The 27,382-nt window shown below is 36.9% G+C and overlaps 1 protein-coding gene across 1 annotated transcript in view; it reads right to left on the bottom strand.

Moving 5' to 3' along the window:
- Positions 1-5,895: 5,895 nt before the first annotated feature.
- dok6 (docking protein 6) overlaps positions 5,896-27,382 on the bottom strand; it is an 80,745-nt gene continuing 59,258 nt past the window's right edge. The window contains exons 4-8 of the mRNA XM_083530314.1: positions 25,696-25,815; positions 20,654-20,843; positions 19,870-20,008; positions 17,056-17,176; positions 5,896-8,232 (exon numbers count right to left, since the gene is read on the bottom strand). Of these exons, the coding sequence (XP_083386440.1) occupies positions 8,081-8,232; positions 17,056-17,176; positions 19,870-20,008; positions 20,654-20,843; positions 25,696-25,815 (722 nt within the window). The 3' untranslated portion in view covers positions 5,896-8,080. The remainder of the gene's footprint in view (positions 8,233-17,055; positions 17,177-19,869; positions 20,009-20,653; positions 20,844-25,695; positions 25,816-27,382) is intronic.

Below are 27,382 nucleotides of genomic sequence, written 5' to 3'. Positions count from 1 at the left end.
GACTCCTTTCATTTATTCAAAATGTGGATGGGAAAAAAAATGTGCACAGACGCTTCCCACTTTATGAACATTCACTTTCACTTTAAGAGAAAGGCCGAGAAGGGGGTTCATTGATGTGAGAGGGAAGACATGCAGGTAGTTGGATTGAAAGAGGGGGTATAGAGACTGATGGGAGAAGCCGAAAGAAAGTTTAAAAAAAATTATAATCTTCGGCTTCTCCCATCAGGGGTCGCCACAGCAGATCATCCGCATGTTTGATTTGGCACGTTTTTACGCTGGATGCCCTTCCTAACGCAACCCTCCCCATTTATCCGGGCTTGGGACCGGCACTAAGAGTGGCTGGGGTTGGTTCCTTGACCGGGGATTGAACCCGGGCCGCAGCGGTGAGAGCACCGCATCTTAGTGGTTAGGAGAGCGGTTAGTGGTTAGGAGAGCACTGCATCCTAACCACTAGACCACCAGGGGACCTTGAAGATGATTTTTTTTTTATTATTTAATACAAAATATTGTGTACAGTATTTAGAATATTTAAATTTGTCTAAATATTTTATTGTTCATTTGATAGTATTTGTAGCTTTTACTTCATTAGGAGATATACGTAGTCAATAACTAAAACAGTAACAACAAAATCCATGCTACGAACGGTCGTTCGGAACGTAATTCGTTTGTAAGGTGGGAGCGTCTGTATTCACATCACCTTTCCTGAATTCTCTTCTCTTTTTTATTTTCATTTTATTACTTTAAATAAGTCTTGCCAAGTTATACCTTCTAGCTCACTTTCCCATGCTAGGAAAGCTACCAATCCCGAAGGCAAAAGCTAGCATGAGCGTCCTCTGAAGTACACAATGCCAAATTTGGCATGTTTTTAAACAGCTGCTTACACTATGACGCTAGACGAATACCTGGGAAACGGGCTATCTGCCCTCTTCCACGTACAGAATTAATCAGACCCCTTAGATTTTGTCTATATTAGTTGATTGTTTTAGTGATAGTTGCAGCCATGTTCACACATGATCTCTGAAACTCAACCAGAGTTATCATCTGGTTCTTAGTCGCCTCTCTTACCAAGGTTCTTCTCCCAGATTAGCCATCTTATTTGGAAAGTCCACCTCTAAGAATAGCCTGGTTGTTCCAAATGCCTTCTGTTTAAGCATTATGAAAGCCATTGTACAACTGGGAACCTTAATGCAGCAGAATTGTTTTGTAAGCTTCCTCACTTATGTTCTTCATTACAATCCAGTCTCTGAGGAGCTACAGCCAGTTCCTTTAAGCCACAAGTGTGACAACCCAGCGCTAGAGTGCAGTGTTTATGCTTTAGGGTTTCACAGCCGTTTTTATAAGGAGTAGAGATTAAAAATATCAACAATTAATTCCAAAGTGTCAAAGAAGAAAAAAGTTCATGTTGAAGGAAGGCAATTTAATGAAAGATGGAAAAGCGAATATATGTTTGTGATACGAGAATACAAACGGTGTGTATTTTGTGTTATGAGGCGGTGTCAGTGGTGAAACATGGAGCTATGTATGCTAAATATACCCTTCAGGAAAAACATTAAATCGTCTAAGAATTAAAAGGCGGACTGCAATCGCAGCAGTAAATGTTTACTAAAGATACCGCAAAATTTTTTAAATCTTAATAAAAAATTTTGCCTTGGTAAATAAACTTACACATTGTTCTAGATTTTGTGCCCTTATGTGATTGATTTTGACACCTATGCTTTAAACTCAAGGCCTGGGTTTTGCTCTGATATGTATCAGGCTTTATATAGACAGTTGTGTGCCTTTACATATCATGTCCAGTCGATTGAATTTGCCACAGGCAGACTCCGTCTCAAAAGAGAAAGGGGATACACCGGAGCTATATTTCATGTCACAGTAAAAGGTCACAAAAGTTATAAAACTGTATCACAAATCTAGAGTATGCTTTGGCGCTATGGGTGATGGAGTGTAGACTGACCTGGGAAGAGTACTGCCATGCCTCCTTCCCTGAGAGCAACCTGAAACCGAAATTGACTTGATCATTGACTTTACATCTACATTTATACAGATATCATTATCCAGAGCGATTTACAGTGCATCCAGAAAGTAGTCATTATTATGAAAACTTAATTTTTTTCTAAATTCTACAGACAATAACCCTAAAATGACGTGAAAGTTTGATTGAAATCTTTGCAAATTTACCAAATGTAAAAAATTAAATAAATTACATGAACATAAGTATTTACAGCCTTTGCCATGACACTCAAAATTGAGCTCAGGAGCATCCTGTTTTCAATGATCATCCTTGAGATGTTTCTACACCTCTCTATATAAGATCCCACAGTTAACAGTGTATATCAGAGCACAAACCAAGCCAAGAAGTCCAAGGAAGTGTCTCTAGACCTCTGATAGAGGATTGTATCGAGGCACAAATCTGGGGAATGGTACAGAAAAGTATCTGCAGCATTAAAGGCCTTCATCAACCGTAACTGGAAGAAGTAACAACCAGGACTCTTCCTAGAGTGGGCCCCCCGGCCAAACTGGGCAATGGGGGAAAAGGGCCTTAGTCAGGGAGGTGACCAGAGAGGAGAACCTTCCAGATAAACAACAATCTTTGCAGCACTCAACCAATCAGTCCTGTATGGTAGAGTTGCCAGACAGAAGCCACTTCTCAGTCAAAGCCTTCCCAGTGTTTGCCAAAAGGCACCTGAAAGACTTTCAAACCATGAGAAACAAAGACTGAACTTTTTGACCTGAATGCCAAGCATCAAGTCTAGAGGAAACCAGGCATCGCTCATCACCTGGCCAATACAATCCCTACAGTGAAGCATGGTGGTGGCAGCATCATGCTGTGGGGATGTTTTTGAGCGGCAGGAACTGGGAGACTAGTCAGGATCAAGGAAAAGATAAATGCAGCAATGTACAAAAACATCCTTGATAAAAAAATTTGCTCCAGAGTGCTCTGGACCTCAGACTGGGGCGACCCTAGTCACACATCTAAGGTAACAAAGAAGTGGCTACTGGACAACTCTGTGAATGAGATCTGAAAATGGCTGTGCACTGATGCTTCCCATCCAACCTGATGAAGCTTGAGAAAAACCTGACTAAGGTTAAACTAGCTCAAAGTGCCTCTTTTTAGTCTATCTGTGTACATCATCCAAAAATTTTCCTTTAAAACATGGTTTAAAATAATTTATGTTGATCGAGATCACAAATGTCTGTGAAGTAAACATCTCTTAAGCACACACTACAACTCTTACAGGTATAGAAGAGATTGTTTTTAATTCTAAAAGCTGACCTTATGTGCATGAATGGTCACAGCATGTATATGTATGAGCAGGCCAGAGTGAAGAGGAAATAATTAACAGAAGCAGCTACATGTCTGTACCTCAAAACAGCAAGCACATCTACAAAACAATACCGAGAACAGGTTCTTATCCACCATTGAGCAATCAAGTCGCTCAGGGTCACTATGGGGTTGATGATGTGGGCGGGGCTAATCAAGCACTGTAGCAGCCAACAGTGTAAAATTTAAACTCAGTGTCTTTAAACACCACCCAATCTATGAATTCAAATCTTAGCTTAAAACCTATCGATTCTCCCAATATTGCGAGTCATAATGTTTATTCGTATAGAATCCATGTACTGTTTGTGTACATACTTATATTGCTTATGCTTTCTAAGATGTTTATATGATGTTGAATGCTGTTTGTGATCGATTTGATTATTTGTACAATTTAATAAAAGCTGCTACATGCAGCTGCATTGACTTTATATACCAGGCATACATTATGAGAGGTGAAGTGAATAACACTGATTATATCTTCATCATGGTACCTGGTAGAGAGTGGGATATTATTAGGCAGCAAGTGAACATTTTGTCCTCAAAGTTGACGTGTTAGAAGCAGGAAAAATGGGCAAGCGTTAGGTTTTGAGTGGGTCAGACAAGAGCCAAATTGTGACGTCTAGATGACTGGGTCAGAGCATCTCCAAAACTGCAGCTCTTGAGGGATGTTCCTGGTCTGCAGTGGTCAGTATCTATAAATAGTGGTAAAAGAAAGGCTGGTCCGTGTCCAGACAAGATACTGTTGCCCAAATTACTGAAGAAGTTAATGCTGTTACTGCTCAAAGGGTTGGGACTGTTTTGGCACCAAAAGGAGGACCAACACAATATTAGGCAGGTGGGCATAATGTTATGCCTGATTGGTGTATATACATTATAGATTTGTAACTTTGAAAGGGATAAGAAATGTGGAAAAAAACTAAATTTGCATGTCGTTTTGTATAATTATGCCTGTAATATAAAATTGGAATCTGATACGGTGAATGATTGCTACAGTGTTTGTCTGCTTTTTATTTGAAAATGTTTCTTCTTAGGAGAGTCTTGTTTTTTGTTTTTTTTGCATTAATTTCACTAGAAAAAAAAAAGTGACGTTCAAAGAACAACCGTTTCTATTTGCTAGAAATGATAACCTGAACGATCTTGTTGTTGTTTCATCGGTGATAAATATAGCTACTAAAGACAAAAGCGAACAATTAAAGAAACCGAAACAGGCCACGCCCACAGGAGATAATCCAGAAGTGAATTCAGCAACTTGCTAGTGTGAACGTAGGAATGAGTTTTATGCAGCAGTAAAAGTTGCAACATGACACATTAGACAGTTGACAGTTTTTGAATAAAAGGAAACTTACAACATAAAATACATTTCAACAGCAAGTCTTTTTTTTTTTCCCAAGATGGAATAGGGGACAAGTAAAAGAGGACATCTGTCAAACAATAGAAGGGCTTGTGTAAACTCTTCTCTATTCCAGTACCGTTTTCACCACGACCTTGTTGACTTGTTCCGCAGCACTATAGCAACAGTAGAGCTGAAGTGATTTCCTCTGAGACTTGCGTCCACCGAACAGAGTCGCACAACACAACGCACGACGCTCCATCATCCCGTCATGCTGGAAGGATAAATCCTAATCCAAACATGGTCAAATATTAGAGTTCAGAAAGGTGGATATGTCTTCTCTCAACCCTGTTTACACTTCTGAATCAGCACTAGACTGCACCAATGCCTTCTGGGTAAAACCATTTTTTTTTCCCTTTCTAAATCTACCCTTAAAATCACCCTTCAAAATGAAGTCGCTCAAGCTTAAAAACGGATATGTGACAACCTTTATGATTGATTCAGACAAGCCAATAAGGGTGCACTACTTATCAGTATTGGGGAAAATAAAAGCCGGGATGACGCCATCAAGGGGACATGCGAAGATGCATTACTGGACCTAAAAACTAATTAAATGAACATGCACCTGTTAAAAAGAAATAAATAGAGATAAATACATAAATACAAACTACAGGTTGAAACGATGTACCCTCGATTTTATCTCCAGTGACAGGCAAAAAAAAAAAAAAAAAAAGCACAGACTGTTATATATTTATTTTGGACAACACAAAAAAAAAAAGAAAAAAAAAGAAAATGAAAGATATGTGAGACTTTAAGTGTCACGTCACAAATTTCCACAATACACAAAGAGCCAAATACACTGAAGTGCAAACCAAGCTTGGGTTAAAAGTGCAGGGTGCAAAACGATTTCTTCTTCTTGTATAGAGAGAAGCTGAATGGACACTCCTCTGTGTGTGTGTGTGTGTGTTTGAAAATGAAAATAAAGTGGAAACGTACAAGCGATGTACCATATTTTATGGACGCTATCTTCTCAGTCTAAGATGCCCACCTCTGTCTGAGGAAAAAAAAACAAATCGATACCTATGTTAAGACACTGTAATATGTCTATTAGTGTAGAGGAATTTATATAGTGGGGCGTGGCCTATTGACGGATCGGAATTGCATCCTTGAACACAATTTTTATTGGAAGATCCTTCAAAATCGATGTGCCCATTTTATTACACTTCATGGACAAAAGTTGATGTACAACTGACCATAAGATTCGTATGTGCTTTTTTTACATCTAATTCCACATTAAGTGTCTGTTTGTTGTTATAATAACCATTTTTTCTGGGGAGTTTGGATGTGGAGATTTGTGCTCATTTAGCTACAATGGTGTTAGTAAAGTCGGATACTGATGTAGGGTAAAGGGTCTGGGGTGCATTCCAATTCCTCCCAACGGTGTTCAATAGGGTTAAGTTCAGAGCTCTATAGCAGGCTACTCAATCCCATGCAAACCATATCTTCATGGGTAGGGTCATTATAATGCTGGAACAGGTTTCTAACCTTTTAGTTCAAGTGAAGTGAAAATGTCATGCTAACACATCCAAAGATACAGTTGTGTGCCTCCAACTTTGTGGCAAGTCAGATGTCTCAATACTTTCGTCCATATAGTGTACCTTGAATGCTTCAAAGCCCCACCCACTTTCCACATTTCACACTAGCAAAGTTTAAACCTGTGCTGTGATTCAAAGTAGCACTAATGCCGCATCCTTGTATTATTATTCTATTATAATTTTATATATATTATACGTATGTAATAAATAAACCTACAATGAATTAGATATTATTTAATAACGAACATTAGAACGTTATTGTGCAGAATATTCTTCTTCTTCATGGTTGGCAGGTTTGTTGTATTATAAAGGGAATTATAGAAATTGTTTCTATTGGTTCTAGAGGTCCCCTGGTGGTCTAGTGGTTAGGATGCGGCGCTCTCACCGCTGCAGCCCGGGTTCGATCCCCGGTCAGGGAACCAACCCCAGACACTCTCAGTGCTGGTCCCAAGCCCGGATAAATTAGGGAGGGTTGAGTTAGGAAGGGCATCCAGCGTAAAAACATGTGCCAAATCAAACATGCGGAGGATCCGCTGTGGCGACCCCTAACGGGAGAAGCCGAAAGAAAGTTTCTATTGGTTCTAGAAATTAATAGGAAATAAAAGCCCTGGGCAAAAGAAACCATATATGTATATTTTTTTAATAAATATTGACAAGTGTGTGTTTCTTGTTTAGAGGTGGCACGAGAGCAATTTCTGTAGTCTAAAGTCTATTTATTTATTTATTTATTTATTTATTTTTCTGGACATATTAACAAGCATCTCTTTTATACAGAGTTTGCAGGTTTCCATCTGGCCACAATGTTGTGGTTTTGTCCTCACCATGTGCGCTGTGTATTGGATTTGATAAACTGAAATGCAAAATGTTTCTCTTTCTGTGACGTCATATTACTTACTCATTAGCATCAATACAAACTAGCCTAGGTATGGAATGAATATTTAGTGAATTGACTAAGTGTCAGTTTTGGATATTGAGGTCGAGGCCTTTATCCATTTACCTGATTTCAATTTGTTTATTTGAAACGGAGGACACATGATTCTAGGTCTTTATGAAACTAGAGGAGGAAGCAGAACTATGGACACAGAAACAGGTGACGAATTAACTGCACAGTGTCTTAGTGAGGAAGTGAATCGGCAATACAAGATGATGATGAGACTCTAATAGAGCTTCAGTGTGCTTTGTTATTCTGAGTATCCCAAAAGTCTTCATACAGAGTGGAAATTAAAACAAAATATCTTCTCAGACGTTTCATATCGATTTTATATTATATATATTTTTTCCAGATAGCTTTTAAAAATGGTTTTGAATGCTTTTTTGAGAATAACACCTTGAATAAATAAATAAAACTATATATTTTAGAACACATATATTTATATAAAACCAATAGAAGATTTGCCGAGTGTAAAGACCAGATCATATGACTTATTATTATTTTATTATCATTAAATTATATTAAATCTATTATCCTAGCTACATGTCTCTAAAGGAAATCTAATATGGCTGACTTTTTGGAGCAACTCACAGCAAACTACTTTTGTCTTGTCCACAAAATATGGTAATCTGCACATGTGTTGTCAGTGGAAGGAGGGAAAAAAGGAAAGGTGCAAAAATAAAGTTGTAACTTGAGGCATCTGTTGCTGTACAGCAGGTACAAAAAACTGTCCTAAATTATATTCATCTCTACAAGTGATATTTATAGAACTATACATCTGTACTGTACTGTACATGTCTACTGATTCTCTAAACTGTAAAATGTTTCCCCCCCCTACTCCCCCTCCCCGTTCTTCTCTCCTTTTTTTCGTCTTGCTCTCCGTGTTGAAAGAAGGATGAGTGTCAGTGCAGCAGAGCCGAGCTGTAGTGCCCTTTATATTCACTAGAGGGCGAGCCTGATCTCTCCTTTTGTCTCCTATCCTCTTCTCTCTCTTCAGTCAGAAAGCTTTGGAAAGTCTGAGCACGAGGGATGAGGGTCATCATTGAACTTACGCCTAAAGGGAGAAAAACAAGACTGATTATTAGCAAGAGACAGCAAGACAGGTATTCAGACACACAAACAGAAATTCATGTCAGAGCTGATCACAGTGAATTGAACATCACTAATCGAGATCCAAAGTTAGTGAAGGGGGATATTGAGAAACTCAGGTCTTAAACACGTACTCAACAGTACACACCTCTGTGCTTAAACACAGCTCTGTTTGTGTGTGTGTGTGCCCCAACAATTCTGTCACCTTGGAAATTGCTGTCAAGCAAGTTGCTCTGTCTGTGTGCGCGTGTGTGTGTGTGTGTGTGTGTGTGTGTGTTTGTGTGTATTCCGGGGCTCCCAGGTGCTTTGAGATTTGGCCTGAGCAGAGAAGAATAAAGGAGCAGAAGCCACACACACACACACACACACACACACACACACACACACACACACACACACACACACACACACACACACACACACACACACACACACACACACACATTCACAGCTGGTTCAGTCTCCTATTTATACTGCCACTATATTTACTCCTACATATCATGGCATCTCAAAATCACACTGCAACACTGCACTGGTCACGGCATAGTGCTGCTTCTCACAACCACATTATTTTTTATATCCATTTATTCTCTTTATCCAGAGTTTCTGCTAACAATCAGAATAAATGATAATACACAGACATGCTTTAAACACAATTAGGTATATATAAATAAAGAAATATTGGAAAAAAATGGAGTTGATATTAAACAAAGTTGGCTATAAAAATGGAAAAGGCTTTCACACATAAAAGTCAAATGATATATCAGGAGTGAACTCTCTTTCTTAGCGTGACGGTAAGATAACACAGCCTCCTGCGAAAATGCAAGTTCCGGATCATCCAAGGCGTTGAAGCATTTTATGTTAAACCCAACAAAGAAAACTGTACCTGGAAGTTATGCAAAGTGGAGCTTGTGTGGGATGGAAGTACCACGGTGATGCATGAGCACATGAAAAGAAAACACACTGGTGTCACAGATGAAGGTGAAACGTCAGCGCGGTGAGCAGAAACCATATTTCCTCATCATGTGAAAATGGTGTAGTTTAATAAAGTGCTATTGAGTAAACTGTTTGCTAACTTCAGGACAGTTGCACTGGATCTGTTCTGACGTGACTAGTGAGCATCAGGTTGCACAATCAGCTCGCTTACTAAAATAATTTAAATATCACATGTACATAAGTATTCGAATTGTTTGCAACAACACTTCAAAATTTGCTCAGGTGCCTCCCTTTGCTTTTTCTGGCCCACGGCTCAAAACGCCTAGCTTAATATAATATATAAGGGCTGTCAATCGATTTAAATATTTAATCACACTTAATTGCAATTGTCAGTCGTGATTAATCGCAACTTGATCGCACATTACTTTCTGCAATAAATAGTCTTAAATGTACCTTAAATTAATACTTTTCAAGTTTTTAATATTCTAATCAACATAGGCATGGACAAATATGGATGCTTTATGCAAATGTATATTTAATATCAGTCAACATAGAGCATGAAGACGAAATATTCTTGTAAATGTTTTAAAGTAATTATGGTGTCTTAAATTTTTGATCTCATAAGGAACAGAACTTTTGCTATTACCAAACAGACGATTTTAATTCGAGACTTGGCGCATCAGTAAAAATGTTTAGTGAATAAAAAAAAAAATTTCAGTGGAGTTTTTTTTTTTTTATCTTTAAAAAAAGAAAGGACGTCGTGAATAAACGTGTGTTGCGTTGAAGTTTTTGATTTCCCCTTTTTTATATTTTTAATTTTTTCATGAAAAATGGAAACAAAAATGCGAGCCTTTAAATGAGCATTATTAAATTTAGTGCAGTTAAAAAGAGTTTGTGTTAATGTGTTATTAATGTTAGCGTTAGCATTTATTTTGCCAGCATTAATTTTTTATATTTATTGCAGGGTGTTTAGTTTTAAGATGCCAATCTCATGAGGGTAGAAACCTATTTTCGATACAATATTTTTGGGTAAAGTCAGAGTTTCTTTTTCCTTTTTTCTCATCCGTAGCTGTAACTGTTCTCACAATTGCTTGGTCCTTTTTTACCTCCTCCACTAAAGAAACCTTTGACAGACGTCTGTGTAGCATGTTAATAATTAGATGAACTGTGTTGCAAGTGTGAAAAATGACGGGGGTTTTTTTCTTGCCACAGTCGCCACCGGCTCGCTCGTCAGGGACAAACTTACACTTATAAAGAAAATTTTTTATCACCACATTATCTGTATAAAGCTGCTTTGAGACAATGTTTATTGTTAAAAGCGCTAGACAAATAAATTAAATTAGATATTTGGATAATGGTTCTTAAAGGGCAAAATACACAGTAAAAAAAAACAGTGTCATATCTACACATATTTCCCAGAAAATGCAGTGACCCTGAAAGCAACTCTTTCATGATCCATGACTGTGTGGTTGGGATTATTATTATTTATAATTGTTTTTGTACCATTTTCAGCAAATATATTTTGCTGGCCAAAATTGTGCTGAATTCCAAATGAACACAGTCAACCAACAAGTATTTACTGGGCAAAAAAAAAAAACTGGGCCAAGCCCCAAATGGCAAAATCAGATGCTTTTAATAGTCTCAACAACAAATTATTAGTCAGGGAATGAACAGGAATGAAACAAATACTGTAAATCTCTACCTGCTCTATCAATCCTGGTTCCATTTATAAGCTTATCAGGCTCTTGATGGGCTGCACTAGATGTGGCAGATAACCAAAGAAATGACTTATTTGTTTCTTTTAAGAAAAAAACACCCCAAAAGAAATGTTTTTCTAAAGGTTTGCACACAAGACACTGCTTTTTTTTTTATATATTATTTTTGACATTAAACATTTAAATCATTATCGTAAGTGTAAAACAAACACTATATGCATGAATGTCCCTGTTTCTTTAAAAGGTTCAAGAGCAACGGGTGGCACAGAAGGGCTCAACAGTTCATTTCTTTAATTCTTGCTTCTTTCCTGACCAATGGTTTGTTCTTAAAACTACTAAAGGATTCATATTGTGCTGTAAAGGGTTTGGTCTATTTTCTTTTGTCCAGGAGTATAGATATTCAGTCAGTCATCAGATTTTATTTCGCATTAGTAAACTCGAAAACATTCTCCTTTTAACTTGACACGAAGCGAGAAGCTTTCAAATGGAAAAATCGATTTCTATGATAGCTAATGTGCAATGAAAGCGAAGGGGAGGGGGGGAGGAACAATTGCCAATAATTCCAGATTTATATGTTGAATAGTTTCTTGTCATCAAAACTGGTGTTTTTACTAACAGGAGCAACACATGCTTTGACCAAAGTGGGCATTTCTGTAACTGTGAGGGACAATACACACATTCACACAGACATGTACACACACTAATCAAAACAAAGCAGTCAGAAAGACACACTTGGGAGCAATCAAGCTGATCTTTGCTTTCAGTGGCTCTCAACCTCCTAAGCAGGCCACAGCACATGTGTGTTTGTGCGTGTGAGTGTGTGTGTGTGTGTGCGCAGTGTTTTAACTAATTTTAATTTATGGGGACCAAATCTTGTGGGGACATTTTTTAAAGGTCCTTCTGGTTATTAAAATACATATAGAAATATTTTGTATGTTGCACCATGTATACTTATACACTTAATAAAAACATTTTACTGTGTGTGTGTGTGTGTGTGTGTGTGTGTGTGTGTGTGTGTGTGTGTGTGTGTGTGTGTGTGTGTGTGTGTCTGTGTGTGTGTGTGTGTGTGTGTCTGTGTGGGTGTGTGCATCCTTTCCACCTGTCCAAGCCAAAGTGAATAGCCACGTATGCATTCTGTATCTTTTGTCTTATTCTTCAAAAGAAACAAACAAAATCATCCAGACAAGCAGTCAAGTGAGAGACAGAACCAAGTGTACACTACCGGCTGATTTAAAACAGTACTTCAGCACTTGTCAAACAAAGCTCTGCCTACTGCAATTGTAGCGTATGTGTTATTACCACAAAGAAGAACTGACGTTTTTATGCTCTGAGAAAAGAACAAAGAGCCCGTTCACACCACACAAAAAAAGTTGAAGGGTTTGTCAATTTATAAGAATTGTTTTAAATACACAGCCATAACGGATTCATAGTTATAACAGTGATTCTCCAACAATACATGTTCAGAAGCTTGTTAGGAACTTATTTCTATTACTTTCCTGGAAGTTATATACCTTCATCCAGAACTAGAACCACATACTGCCCAAAGGTATTTTAGTGTCTACGTGTTTGATTGTGCAGTCTAGGTAAGAACATTTATTTACATTTTATGTTTCTGCATGAGGGGTCCAGCTTGATAATATCAAATACATACAATGTGTACTGTATGTACTTGAAAAGCCCATTCTACATTTAGCCCCAATTAGCTGTTATAATAACCTTCACTCTTCTGGAAAGATGTTCCACTACATTTTGAAACGTGGTTGTAGAAATTTTAGCTCCTTCAGCCATAAGGGTGTTAATAAAACAAGGTACTACTGAGTCCTGGGTTGAAGTTAGCATTCCAATTCATCCCAAATGCATTCAATAGGGTTTAGGTCAGAGCTCTAAAGCAGGCCACTCAAGATCTTTCACTACAACCCATGCAAAGCATAAGTTCATAGAGCCTGCTTTGTGCACAGGGGTCACTGTCATGTTTGGGTCTCCTAGTTAAAGTGAAGGGAAAATGTAATGCTACTGCATCAGAATCTACAATTGTTTGACCCAACTGTGTGGTAACAGTTCAGAACTACATATGGCTGAAAAAATCAGGCAACCCAATACTTTTGTCCATATGGTGTATGTGAAATTCCAGCATCACATTGTGTTTTGGTTTTATTTTCAAACAGTAGCATCTACAACTGAAATACCTGTCGTGTTTAGAAAACGAATTAAAGAAGTAAGATATTTCAGAATAGGTGACATTATATGCCGGTCTCTAAATTGATTCTGAGTTTTACTGTTATATGGAGCTTCATATTTTCATTCAACATATGTGTAGGTTTCCTCCAGGACCTCTCACACCTCCCAAAACATGTTGTATTTAGATTGGCTACATGAAACCCCTATTTGCGAATTTCCAGAGTTCCTGGAATAGGCTCTGGTTCCAATCAAAGAGCTATGGACTCCACAAGTCCCCTGAAGGTGTGCTGTGGTATAAGGAATGATAGATTAGCGGCTAATATTGTGTAAGTTCCCCTGGTGCCTCTAAAACAGCTCTGACTCATTGAGGTCTCTGAAGGTGTGCTGTGGTACAGTATATGGCTTGTTAGCAGCAGATTCTTTAAGTCCTGTAAGTTGTAAGGTGGCCTCCATAGATCAGACTTGAGTGTCCAGTCTGTCCCACAGGTGCTTGATTAGATTAAGATCTGGGGACTAGAGGTCAGGTTCAACAAATTGAAAATCTTCATTGTGTTCCGTAAACAATTCCTGAACTCTTTTTGCAGTGTGTCTGGCCACATTATTCCACTGAAAGAGACAATTGGCAATAGGGAAGACAGTTTTAAAGAAAGGGTACACTTGGTGTGTGACAATGTTTAGGTGGGTAGTACTAGTCAAAGTAACATCCATGTAAATGCCAGAACCAGGGTTTCTCAGCCAACCATTGCCCAAACCACTGTGGCTTGCCTTCTTCTCACAGATGCACATATGCACAGCCGTCTACATGATGTGAAAAAACATAATCCATCCGACTAGGCCACTTTCTTCCATTGCTCTGCTGTCTAGTTCTGATGCTCATGTGCCTATAGTAGGTGCTTTTGGTGATGTACAGAGGTCAGACCGAGGACTCTGACTGGTCTGCAGCTATGCAGCCCCATACGCAGCATGTTATGATTCACTGTGTGTTCTAACACCTTTCTGTCATACCCAACATAGACTTTTTCAGCAGTTTGCCCTTTTATAGGTCTTTGTGGGATCAAAGCAGATGGGCCAGTCTTCACACCCCACATGCATCGCTGAGCCTTGTGTGCCCATGACTCTGTTGCAGGTTGACCGGTTGTCCTTTCTTGGAGCACTTTCAGCACTTACTAACCACTGCATCATCGAAACACCTCACAACACCTGCTATTTTGAAGATGCTCTGGCTCAGTCATCAAATCCCAACTTGGCCCTTTATAAACACTTCTTCATTTTCCTTTACTTGCTAACTAATATGTCCCCTTGACAGGTGTGACTGCACTGAGATAATCAATGTTATTCACTTCACCTGTCAGCGGTTTTAATATTATAGCTGATCTGTGTGCATTATTCATTATATGTCAAAGTGGGTAAGATGTCTAAATTACTGAGGGCAATTCAGCTCAGTACAGAGTCAATAACCAATATATGAAACAGGCATTAAAACAATGTTCTGTGGACTAGATATAAAAGCTGCCTTGCATTATTTAAAGAGCCCTCTACTGCCTGCTAAATAAATTGCAAAAAAAAAAAATCTAATTTTTTAAATAACTACTGCAAAACAAATAAAAAACATTTTAACAATGCATTTAATTAAAACTACTTATGCTTTGTTAGTTGTTTATTTTAAAATATAAGTGTGGAGGTCTGTTCCGGGTTGGAGTGAAGTTCAATTCTGGGCCAGACAAATAAAAAATTAAGCCTGAAATTGAACCATTAAATCTCTGTGATTAGGAATCTGGAATTTTTTTTTCTCGATAGAATTATATGCGTTTACAGCTCTAGAAACGCTTTGAAACATCACCATACCATCTTTAAAGTTTTTTTTTTTTTTTTTTTTTTATCTCTCTATTGTTTTTTTTGTATTCTAGTTATGCACTCAAAGTGTATTTCATCATAAAAAAAAAAAAATAAAAAAAAACTTTCTGTTGGATTTCATGTTGAGGAAAATACACAAGCAGGACAAACGCGCAACAAGTCAGTCGCTAATGTTTTTGAAAACAGGTGATAGATGGGAAAAAAATTCCTTACTTATGCTAAACTCCCTGACTAAATGTTAAAACTTGTTTAACTGTGTTTTTTTTTTTTTTAAAGGAATGGTAAATAATAAAAGGAAAAGTGAAAAATGTGCTATAAATCATTGTCAAATCAAATAATGTCATCAAATCCCCATCATCGGTTCATATTTACACATTCATCAAAAATCTAGCAATCGAGAATGCAATCTAAAGGGCATCTGCTTTGCCAAGAGAAATATTTTACTATTTCTTATTTTCGAATTAAAGCAGAAACATTTACTGCACTGCTAACACTCTCTCTTTCTCTCTCCCATGTCCTCAAACGCAGAATTTATTTCTCCATTTTTAAAACGCAAGTTATATTCTGCCGAATTGGTATTTCTAAGGATAACAAATGAGTGGGATGAACACCCACTACATCAACCGCTAACGCTTTGATAATACAAACGCCACAATGATGGATGAGCTGCGTTTTAAAGGCATTGCCTCATTAGAAAGACGAATTTCCGTTTGAAAAAAAAAAAAAGAAACCATTGACAAGATATAGCTTATGGTCTTATTTTCTTATTAAGATCTTTGTTTTCACCTCCAGGTGCAAATTAGTCAAACTGTAACATGCCTGTTTGTTGGTAAATCTGCAGTTCGAGTGATATTACAGTAATTATAGTAGTTCGTCATGTGCAGTGTGACAAATGAACATACTCCTGCATTTCGAACATAACGTACGATCCTGTAACCATGCTAGTAAATAATAGCATCTGTGCTCAAACACATAGGAGCGCATAGATACTGCAGATATTTTTCAGCCTGACAATGTCAGGACTTTTTAATTGGAAAATAGCTTTTTAATTGGAGCTCAGACAACCGTAAAAGGACAAAAAACAAAAACTAGAGTGGTAGAGCAGGTGCTGTTTTAAAAGCAAAACATTCATTGCATTCATTGTTTTTAATGAAAAACTAATTATGAATTAAGTTTAAAAACAATTGTTTGCTCAAAATGTAAAATATTTCAAATACCCCTAATTAAACGTTTTTGTCATCTGTTTGTTGTTTTGACGCTGAGGTATTTGGTATTTGAACAACCCGAATGTAAAATCCATCAGTAGCTTCAGCTAACATTCTGGCTTTGGTCTGAGAAGTTCATATAGATCACTATGTGCTTTTCAAAAAGACTGCAACAATAGAGTGATAAGTAAATGGGTTTCCAACCTCTTCTTACAATGTGCACAAAATCTTCAGTTCAATCTTATGTTCTTCTAAACTGTCCTAAATCTCTGGATATTTTGCTCCAGTTTGTATCATATTATTTCTCATTTGTGCGAATGGCACCAAAGTGGACATTTCATCCTAAGGAAAAGGACAGCAAAGGAATTCATTTTCACTTTCAGGTTAGGATTGGATGTTAGATTGAAAATTTCGTGCACTTTAGGCCTGTGATCATATTTGGGTTTGTGAGATTTTGATTACTTCACGTTATTTGATTAAACAAGTAAAGGAAATGGATAAACAAATCCTTCTCTCTTTGTGCGCTCAGAAACAATAAAAAGCCAATTTTCCAGAAACGAAGGCGTTGCAATTCATGATTTGTTTTCCAATTGCGAATCAAAAACGAATGAGCGTAATCATCACAGACCTTCAGCCTGCTCTGGATACAGAACATCTTCAAAACATGTTAACGCTAAAAGGCACGACTGCTCTCCAGTTCTGCACGTTAATGCAAACAACAAAGAAAGTCCTAATAAACGTAATATGAAATGGTTCAGCCATTGAAATACAAGAAACAGCTCTGAAACAGATGCTTTAAGTGCTATTTTTTTTTCCCTCACTTTTAAGATGTTTTTTTTGTAGGATGTCGAAATGTATTTCAAATCCTGACTGAGGGAATAACATTAGTGCACGGCGCACCTGTTGTCTTATCTTGATAGCTGTAAATGTCTCCCATGCTGTTCTGACGTGTGATGTGATGCCAGTAAGCGCTCCGTGGCAGAGATATCGACTTGGTTAATGTGTTCTCGCTCAAAAAGGCCTGAAACAAAACAAACACACATACAGCATTGATGTTACATTAGCTATTTTAAAGTCTACATAGATTAGAATTTTGGTTCAAATAATAATCATGCATTTTCTTTTTAGATTTTATATTCCAACCATTCAGTCATGCAGGCGTTCCTCTAAAAACTCCATGTGATACTGTATATTTGAGTGTACAGTGATTAAGAGAGAGGATTATCCTAAATATGAATTTAATCATCAAATAATTGTATATAGTACACTTCAAACCCATTAATCATTTAACAAATATACAGTATATGGTATATCATTTTCATGCTGTTTTGCTGATAAAATGCAGCAAGTCCTCAAAGGTTCCCTATAGGGTTCATTGAAGGGAAAAAATATCTGATTTGGATTTTTCAGGGTAGCATAAAAAGCAGAAAAAAACTTTACTTCCTGGCATGTCACACATCACTGAACATAGTCACTCTTGTTGCTTTGTTTCACCTTAATATCCACCAGTACTGAATCTCTGGTTTCTGTGGAGCTCACTGTAATGCCTCATCAATGTTCTTCACCACACTGATCTTTGTCATGCCTTTAGTTCCTTGTTTTAGTCTAGCTTTAGCACAATTATACGATCAAATCTAAACTTGCATCTGTCTTTGCTTACATTACTTGACAGCAATAAGAAATGTGTGGTGGTCTGGGAAAGTCGGTTGGATGTCACACTAGCCGAATTGTGAAAAACAAAATTCAGAACAGAACAGAACATTCACAACAGAAGTATTTCAGTTTACTTATACACTGTAATGATAGTCTATCTAAGCTATCTTCCTGTAAACAATATGTTAGGTATGTAGCCAGTTGAACCTAAGCAGTGATTAGTTGTTATGTCCAAAGATGCCTGGAACCTTGCTAGCTACGTGTTGTTCACTTTTAGAAAGTAGCTGAATAGTTACGTGCAATAGCTAAATGGACTTATCGTAATGAATCAGATACACGAGAGGCTAACGTATGTGTCATTTTAGAATCTGTACAGATTGTAATATATATTTTTGCAATGGATATTTAAAACTATAAAATTACAGTGGTACGCCACTTATCGACCTTAATCCGTTCCTCAAAACCAGTCGAAATGCGAAAAGGTCGAAAAGTGAATGTACACGCAATATACAATATAAACGCACTTAATTTTTATATTGACCGCTAAATAACACTTTATTGTTCACAAACCGAAGTTTAATTTACGATACATGCTCTCTCCACGAAGGCTGAGGCGAGACTGGGAAGATCCTTTCCCTCGCTCCATGTGGGTTGGGGTAAAAAAATTTGGGCATTTGGTCGTTCAGCTGGCACAAATTTCGGTCAAAAAACTGTTCACTAAGCGAAAAGGTCGTTTAAGCGGGGTAACTGTATTATAATAATCTGAATTTTGGAAAGCTATTAGTATACAGTAACTCTGAAACAACAATATGATCAACTATCCGGGGCCTTTTTATATAAAGGTCTGTACTTTTAGAGCCACTATTTATGCTACACGGTCAAAGGTTTGGGGCACATGACTTTTCCAGCCAAATTTGGTTCTTCGTCAAATTGTTACCACAAAGTTGGAGGCCAACAATTGTATCAATAAATTAGTACTAGGAGACCCAAAACTGTTTCAGCTTGAAAATTATTCTGTCTACAAAGTGAGCTCCGTGAAGATATGGTTTACATGGGTTTGAGTGGATGATCTTGAGAGGCCTGCTATAGAGCTCTGACTTCAACCCTAATAAACACCTTTGGGATGAATTGAAATGCTGACTGCACCCCAGGCTTGCTCGCCTCACCTACATTAGTACCTGACTTCTGAATGAGCAAAAAAAATCTTCACAACAGCCTCCAAAATGGAGTGGAACATCTTCCCTGAAGAATAGAGATATTATTAACCTTGTAAATAACATATTGTACTGTACATCTGCACTATCATATGGCGCACAATGTCTGTACTTTCTCCTACACTGGAAACTCCTGTCGCCAAGTCGAATTCCTTGTGTTGTGTGAACATACTTGGTAATAAAGCGATTACTGATTGATTATTACAGCAAATGGCTACTAAATGTGGAATTGGGTGTTCAAAAGCCTGTACAAATCTTCTTAGGCATCCACAAACCTTACAGAATATATATAAAGTCAGTTATGCAAAAGCGGAAGCGAAAAGCTTCACGCTGTCAGTTTACCTGTCGTGAATGAAGCACACTTCTGAGTTGTGAGAGGAGGTGTGCGAGAGTGTGCTGAACACCGCATTGGAACACTATGGGTATTTTCACAATACAGCAGGTGGGGTCACACACACAGCATGATATGAGTTCTGCAGAGCGTTCTATCTCACTCCATTACACTCACGCACTAATTACCACGACTTCATCATCCGCATTGAAACCGGTACCCCTATTCAAGTCGGTCAGTGTACACCACGATAGAGAGCAGCATTGCAATTAATCAACACATAAACCTAAAAAAGGGCTGCATCAGAACCAGAAGTGGTATTGGGTATCAATCTGTATCACTAATGTGTCCACTGATCATTAACCGCTACTTATTTCACAATGTGATTGATATCAATCTGAAAACGGACCAAAAACATGAACTCCAATTTATGCTTGGGGTGTAGAGAATGGTACCAATGCAGTTCTTAGCTGTAACAGTCTAATTTTGGAACTAACTGCTAAAAAACGCAATAACCTGTGACTTTTTCTCAAATTCCATCATCATGCGTTCATGCTGTTCGGCAATCGACAACGTGGCCGAGTGAACTCGCTGGTAGATCACTTCTCCTTCTCTCGTCTGGAACGTGAACAATCCTTCTCCTGTATCGCACATCCTGCAAAACACAAACGTATTTGTCTTACTATCTTTATATCCTTCTGGTGCCATAATTATTCATGCAGCCAATTTATGCTTCTATCGCATTTGAACTTTAACATCAAGGAATTTTTTACAAGTAAAATTTGTCAATTATGCAAAAAAATAAAAAAGGTTTCCTCGTGGGGGTGAGTCAAATGTCCCCACAAGGACAAAAATCTCCTTGATAATAGCATTCTGAAATGTAACCCTCCTGTAGTTTTCTCTTCACTGTCCCAGATTATTTCTTAACAGTTAACAAAAATCGTCCTATATTTCCATTACAAGGATGAAATTACAGCTCATTTTATGTCCTTGTGGTTTCAGTTACATTTATTGTACACTCCTCAACACAGTAATTTTCTATATTTTTATACATAACATGTCCTGACATAATGTCAGACATTACATCAACACATCTCTCTAAGACATTGAACAACTCAGAGTTAAGATACTGTATGTGTGTAAAAAGTCGGCAAATATTACACCAATGTTACAATGTGAACATAATCACTGGGATAGACGTACAAATATTCCAAACTTCTACCAGCTCTAAACTTTTATTCATTCCTGAAGTAAATATTTATATACAATACTTACAGAATGCATAAAAACACACGCTTACCTTCCGGATTCGAAGGTAAAGCATGTGGAGTCTCGTCCATACCGTCGCAGCGAACTCAAAGGCCACATGACCAGTTTAACTCTGGCATTATGGACGTCCCAAAGGTAAATGTTCTCCTGCGTGATCTGCATCGTACACTCCCCATATATGTCCAGATTAGGGGTGGGCATCAGGTATACGTTAAACCTCTCTGGAGACAATTAATATTTTAAAATATAAAATAAAGTATAATTTTGGCATATACAAAATATATATTAATAATTAATCCTTTCTCAGATTGTATGGAAAAACCGTATGGCCACATCATTGAGAATTTCAATATAAGTTCATATAAAGAAGATCAGAGAGAAGAAATACAACAATGGTTCCACAGACAACCCAATCAAAGATTATTATTTTCCTGCTATGCCATTTTCCACTCTTGACCTAGTCTAGCTTGTATGTAAGTCAGCCACATGAAGGTCAACCCGCCGTTGCCATGGCAAATGAAAACTGGACTCCACTGAGCCATTTCAATTAGTTCTAAATAGGCTCTCGAGTGCTTATCCAACGTGAATCATCGCTAATTACGGCAAATATTTCTTTTTCAAAGAAAAGGCATGACATAGCTGTTTTTGTTCAAATTCAATCCGAGCTCATAATGAAAAATGCTCCTGTGGAAAGCACAATGTGATTCAGAGCACTGACATTTCTTATGAAGGTTAATCAATATTTCTCTGTCTTTTAAAAAAAAAAATCATATAAAAGAACCGAAAAAGATAAAAATATCTGATGAATAATGCTTTTTTTGTACTGGTATTTTATTTGATGCCACACTTTATTATGTGCATGCAAAGTTGGACTTCTGAGTGGAAATTTCAAATCCCAGTACTACCAAGCTGCCACTAACCCACAATTGCTCAAGTTGAGTATAAATGAAATAATTCTAAGTCGCGCTAGATATGCCAAATGACGTAAATATAAATATTAATAAGTCAAACAATGTAGTGCACAGCTTGATCTGACATATTGTTGCTAAGAAACCATCACATAACTTGTTAACAAATGTAAAACTCTTCAAATATTTGTAATAATTATCAAGGATTGTATTGTTACTTTTATCTCAAATTTGTATCTTGTTTTAGTGTTGGATGCAATCATAAATTTTAGCATATTATGCAAATTAGCTTATATACTAAGCGGCCAGTAAGATTAGCGCTGAGACTTTTTTGTTTGGAATACAATATATTAAATATTAAACATAACTTTTCATGAAATGATCAAAAATATATAAGAAGAAAGAAGAAAAACACTCTGAAAGTAAAAACAGTGAACACCTTGGCAATAATGTAACGTTTTTTTTTCGCTAATCATGCTATACGTTTACACATTTTGCGCTACAGTTTATGTTTACGTTTTTTATTTAGGCAACGTTCTATCTCTTGTGAAGGGCAGGGCTTAACAGCACTTAACTCTCATTGGCTAGTGAGATAAAGCTCTGCAGCTCCCATTATAGTGTTATTTGCTTCCTTCCTTCCTAACCTTAGTTCATAATTAATGAACTGCCTCCGGAATGCTCTCCAAATTTTACACCACTGAAGTCTCTTCACTTCCGTAAGCTGTTTATTATGTGGTTCGTTCATTAAGTATTGAATATTATGAACCTGTAATATTAATTACAAACTAAGATACTAAGTAAGAAATTTCACTACAAAGCACAAACACTATAGCTAGATCCAGAAAGCTTGCCAAAATCCACCAACGTCTCTACTTCCTGGTCAGGGAGGTTTAGCCACTGAGAATACAGCACCTTTATTAACAAAGAATAGTGTTTATATGAGCATTTTTGTTCTTTCTTACTGCATATTTCTGTTAGTTTCTGTTATATTTATGTTAGTGAGTAAAAAGAAGTAAAAAGAAAAAGAAGCCAAAGAACAAGAAAAAAAAGAGGAAGAAGAAATAAGAAAAGAAGAGAAAGAGAATAAAGAAGAACAGCTAAAAGAAAAGCAAAAGTAAAGAAAAAAAGAAAAAAGAAGAAGAAAAAGAAATGCAAAGAATAAGAAAAAAGAAAGAAAAGAAAAAAAGAGGAAAAAAAGGGAAAGAAGACAAAGAACAAGACGAAAAAGTAGAAAAAAAGAGGAAGAAGAAATAAGAAAAGAAGAGAAAGAGACTAAAGGAGAACAGCAAGAAGAAAAGCGAAAGTGAAGAAAAAAAAAAGAAGAAAAAGAAATGCAAAGAAGAAGAAAAAAGACAAAAAAAAAAGAAGAGGAAAAAAGAGAAAGAAAACAAAGGAAATGAAACAAAAAGTAGAAAAAGATAAAGAAGAAGAAAAAAGAAAATAAAGAAAAGAATCTGGGGTTTAACATAGGGTCTATATTGTGCCCTAATATTTACTATAAATCTAAATTCCCAGCCTGCCAGGTATAAAAATAACTCATGATTCACAGTGTTGGCAAGGTGTTTCATCCTCTGTTGGTTTCTTCATCTGTAGCTCCGTTCTTCCTCCCACTGTCACATTCAGAATGCTCATGGAGGTTAAAGGAATAGTTTGGATAAAAATGAAATGTACTCTCTGTCTTTAGTACTCAATCAGCCAAGACATATCTGGTGTAGAAATATAACATACTAATTTAAATACTCTGATATCTATGAAAGCTATGGAAAGAAAAAAACTCTTAAATGCGGTGTAATCGAGTATCATTTTTCAGCTGCAATAAAAATTTTTCCTGTCGGCGCCGATAACTTGTTTATGTGTTTAATAGATGTGATACAGAGATATAGTCCTTACATGACACTCATCTGTCCCACAAAGTTCATATCTAACTGTATAGAAATAAATGTGGACTAAATGTATTAAACATTATCTCGATGAGAAAGAACCAAACGCAATAAAATCAATAATGTGACAAAATCTCAAATTAATCAGCACTTATTGTTCACAGGTTTCCTATTTTCATTCTTTACCAATAGTTAATTTTTCACAACTTTCCATTTTATGCATGCGAAATTCGAAATTGCATCTACTGTTTGAACACAAACCTTTCATAGGGGTGGGGCTTAATGTTTTACAATCATTGGCTAGTTAGATTTGGATCAACAGCTTCAGGCAGAAGATGTTTCTGCAAAACATTTATTTATTTTTTTTGTAGTGGAAATGAATTCCTTACAAAATTACTGTATTCATTCGTAAATTAATGAACCGCTTAATACCACTTAATGAACCGCATGCAGAACGCTCTCCAACATTTGCATTAAAAAAGTGTCTACTTCCAGTTCATTAAGTATGTCATTCATTAAGTAAAGAGTTAATACCAAACTAAAATAATAACTACATCACTTTCAGTAAAAAAGTACAATCACTATAACTATACAAAAAAAAACGAATCCAGAAATTCTCTACTTCTGTTATAGGGAGCTGCTGATCTAAAGCTTACTTGCCAATAAGAATAAAGTGCTTTAAACCCCCCACAGCAATAAGAAGTGTGTTCAAGAAGGTTGAACGTAAATTTGTGGAGAGCAAACATAATGTACGAAAGTTTTTAACAGCAAAAATTCGGGCATTGCTTCATAATATCTGTACATTCAACTATTGCTTTCAGTTCATTCATATTTTTGATACATATATAATTCCATACGTTTTCTGAATTAAACTGAACTGTAAGTACAAGCGTTCAGACTGCATGGTGTAATTGAAAAGATTTTTCTTCCTGCTGGTTTAACTCATATTTGACTCAAAAAACAACTCAAGCACAGACGTAAAGAATAGAGTAATCCCCCGCTTTGACGCAGTTCGAATCTCGCGTCCCCGGTTCATCGCGGAATTGCATTTGCCACATAACTAATTTGTTTTGCTCATTTGATTCTCTCACGAAAAGCACGATAGACCAAATTGACCACGATAGACCATTGTTTTTATGAAGTTCTATGTAGAAATAATGAAATTTATTAAAAAAATATAATTATTAGTTATAAAATGAAGTAAAATGTTAATAGATTACAGTACTATATACAGTAATCCCTTACGGGGGTTACGTTCCAGACCTCCGTATACAGTAATATGTAAACAGTACAGTATACAGAATACCTGTATATCTTGAGGCTTTATAAACCATCCAGACACTTTTATAACCCTTTCCTCTGCTTTTTGAAACACTTTCAATATTCTCAAACCTACGTAATTTCAACATAGAAAAATTCTATATGGGTACTCACCAGTGAAGATCCAACTTGAATGATGAAGATGATGAATTAAGTGTGCAGTACTAATGATGATGGAGGTGAAATGAATGTACTGCATACCCAAGAAGAGCATTAGAGCTCTTCTGAAAGCTAAGTTTTTTAGGCGAGGAAATGCTTATTTTACCGCGAATATTATTAAAATAATTCTTAACAATATCACCTGGATACCACAAAATCAGCGGAAAATCTGCAAAACAAAATTAGATATGTTCCATGTGTTACAACCCGTGTTACAGTGAGACCGGGAAAGCTAAAACGCGATGTGGCGAGCGATTACTGTACATAAAATAGCATTTTAAGGTTGGCGTCTGTTTATCACGGTTTTTCCTATATCGTTTAGTTTTGGAACGCAACCCCCGCAACAAACGGGGGATTACTGTACTTTGAGACATACTGTATAAAAAAACACACAAGTACACAGCAACTGCTAAGACACAATTAGACCCACAGTAATCAGTATTAGATTATAAAGCAGTGATAACCATTTAATTTTTTGTTTTTTTTGTCAGCACTAAAACAAATATTTTAACTCAATATCACCAGAGTTATTTCTCCGCTTAACCTTTTTCTAACTCAGCAAAGCGATTGTACACACTTCTGTAGAACACTTTGTATCATCTGCTGTGCCTTGTGTTATCATTTAAACCCGAAATATGCTGTCTATCATCCTTTCAATTTTAAAATCTATTCGAGCAACGCATTTAAAATAGCTCGGGTTTGACTAGCATTTTATAATTGGGTCATTCATAACTCATAAAGGTTGGTGTTCGCACACGTGTTGATCATCAAAGAATTCATTAGTAACTGCTTAATTTAACACGCACCATTCTGTTCCCTCTGCACTCCTGCTGCTAATAAATCCGGCTCGCCCAGGCTGATGTCATTGATCCGACTGCCCAAACACTCCAAACAAAGCAATTTACACCACTCCTCTGCCTCCAACTCTGTGGACAACACACACAAATCACACACACACAGGTCAGACAGGAACAAAACATGCACAAATAGTAAGAACATTAATAGTTTATGGCATTTTAAATGTGATCAAATAAAACAAATAAACTAAAAGTCTATTATCAAAATCCTCCTCTTCCTCCTCATCATCATAGTAATTGTTATAGTTTGGTATTTGTTCAACTTTTATTTTGAGTGCTGGCTTTAAAATACTTGACGTTGTTGTTTACTGGGAAACTGCTAAATATAGCTAGAGAACGATGTAGAGTAGCTTGCTAGCACATAGCCAGGATGTCTGTTATTACAGACAATATCGAGTACCTATAAAAACTAAACAAAAAAAAATGTAGAATTACACCTAGCAACAATCACTATGTAAACTGCAGTGGCTTCAGCCAAAAATCACAGATTCACCAAACTGAGCATGTGGAATTCTCTCAGAACTGCTGCAACTTGTGATCAAATGAATTCACTCGTGCTACATGTCACATCTTCCTAAACGCTCCTTTACATGACGTATGGATAAGTGAATTAGTGAAATGATGCATTTCTGTCAAACCAAACAGACTACACAAATCACAGTGTTTTCACATTATGCTAATCTCCTTCTCAAAAACCACTGACCTTTAATTGTGTCCAAACACACACAAACATACACACACATTTTGAAGGTTCACCGAGTGGAAGATTGGATAAACAAACACTTCATCAGAATGATGGAGCGCTGTTGCTTTTTCTTCTGCTCCGTGGCAGCACTGCACAATTAATCGTCTTAATTAAAACCGCACATTTTTTGGGCGGGCATTTCTGAATTTATTTCAACTCAGCATGACACATTTCATGCTATTTGAACTGAAATATTTCACTGTGTTTCAGTGTGCTGGGTTCTGTTGCAAACCTTGGCCATATCACCTTTCAATACAACCTACTGTTTTGGCAAACATCTTATTTACTGCCACTGAATTAAAGCTGCAGTTTTTTACTTGACTGAAGTGCTTCTGTGCATGCTAATCCCCATTGCTAGCATACAGTTCTCTTGTTAATTAATCAGTTGACACATTTTGGAGTCTGCTAGTACTTCAGCTTCGGCACGTTATAGCTAATGAAGCTAATTGTATAATATAATGGACAGTATTCCTAGTGAAATCTTCAGTGCCCCATTTTAAATGAGTGTGTACCCCCTGTAGCCACCACGATGGAAGTGATTTACAGCTGTTATGCACCTTAAAATGCACCTTAAAATTTAGCCTGTGTCCTGAAATGCTTTTCTGCTCATCACAGTTGTAAAGCTTAATTATTTGGCTTGCTGTATACTTGCTTTGTAGAATACGGCCATTCAGTTCCGAACTCTTTAATCCATATGGTGTTTGTGCTTGCAGATCTGCAGTTCACTAGATGTGATTCGTTCTTTTCACCCAGTCATGGGTGCGAAAAAAATCTGAAATACTCTAACTAGCCTGTCTGGCACTAAAACCCAGGTCACTCAGTCACCAAGATCATATTTTCTCCCCCATTCGGATGTTTAATATGAACATTAACGCTCATGATCCGTATCGC

The sequence above is a fragment of the Silurus aristotelis genome (genome assembly GCF_946808225.1).
Source record: "Silurus aristotelis genome assembly, chromosome: 25".
Lineage (NCBI taxonomy): Eukaryota > Metazoa > Chordata > Actinopteri > Siluriformes > Siluridae > Silurus > Silurus aristotelis.
Note: the sequence above shows the minus strand (reverse complement) of the source record. Positions and strands in the feature narration are given on the sequence as shown.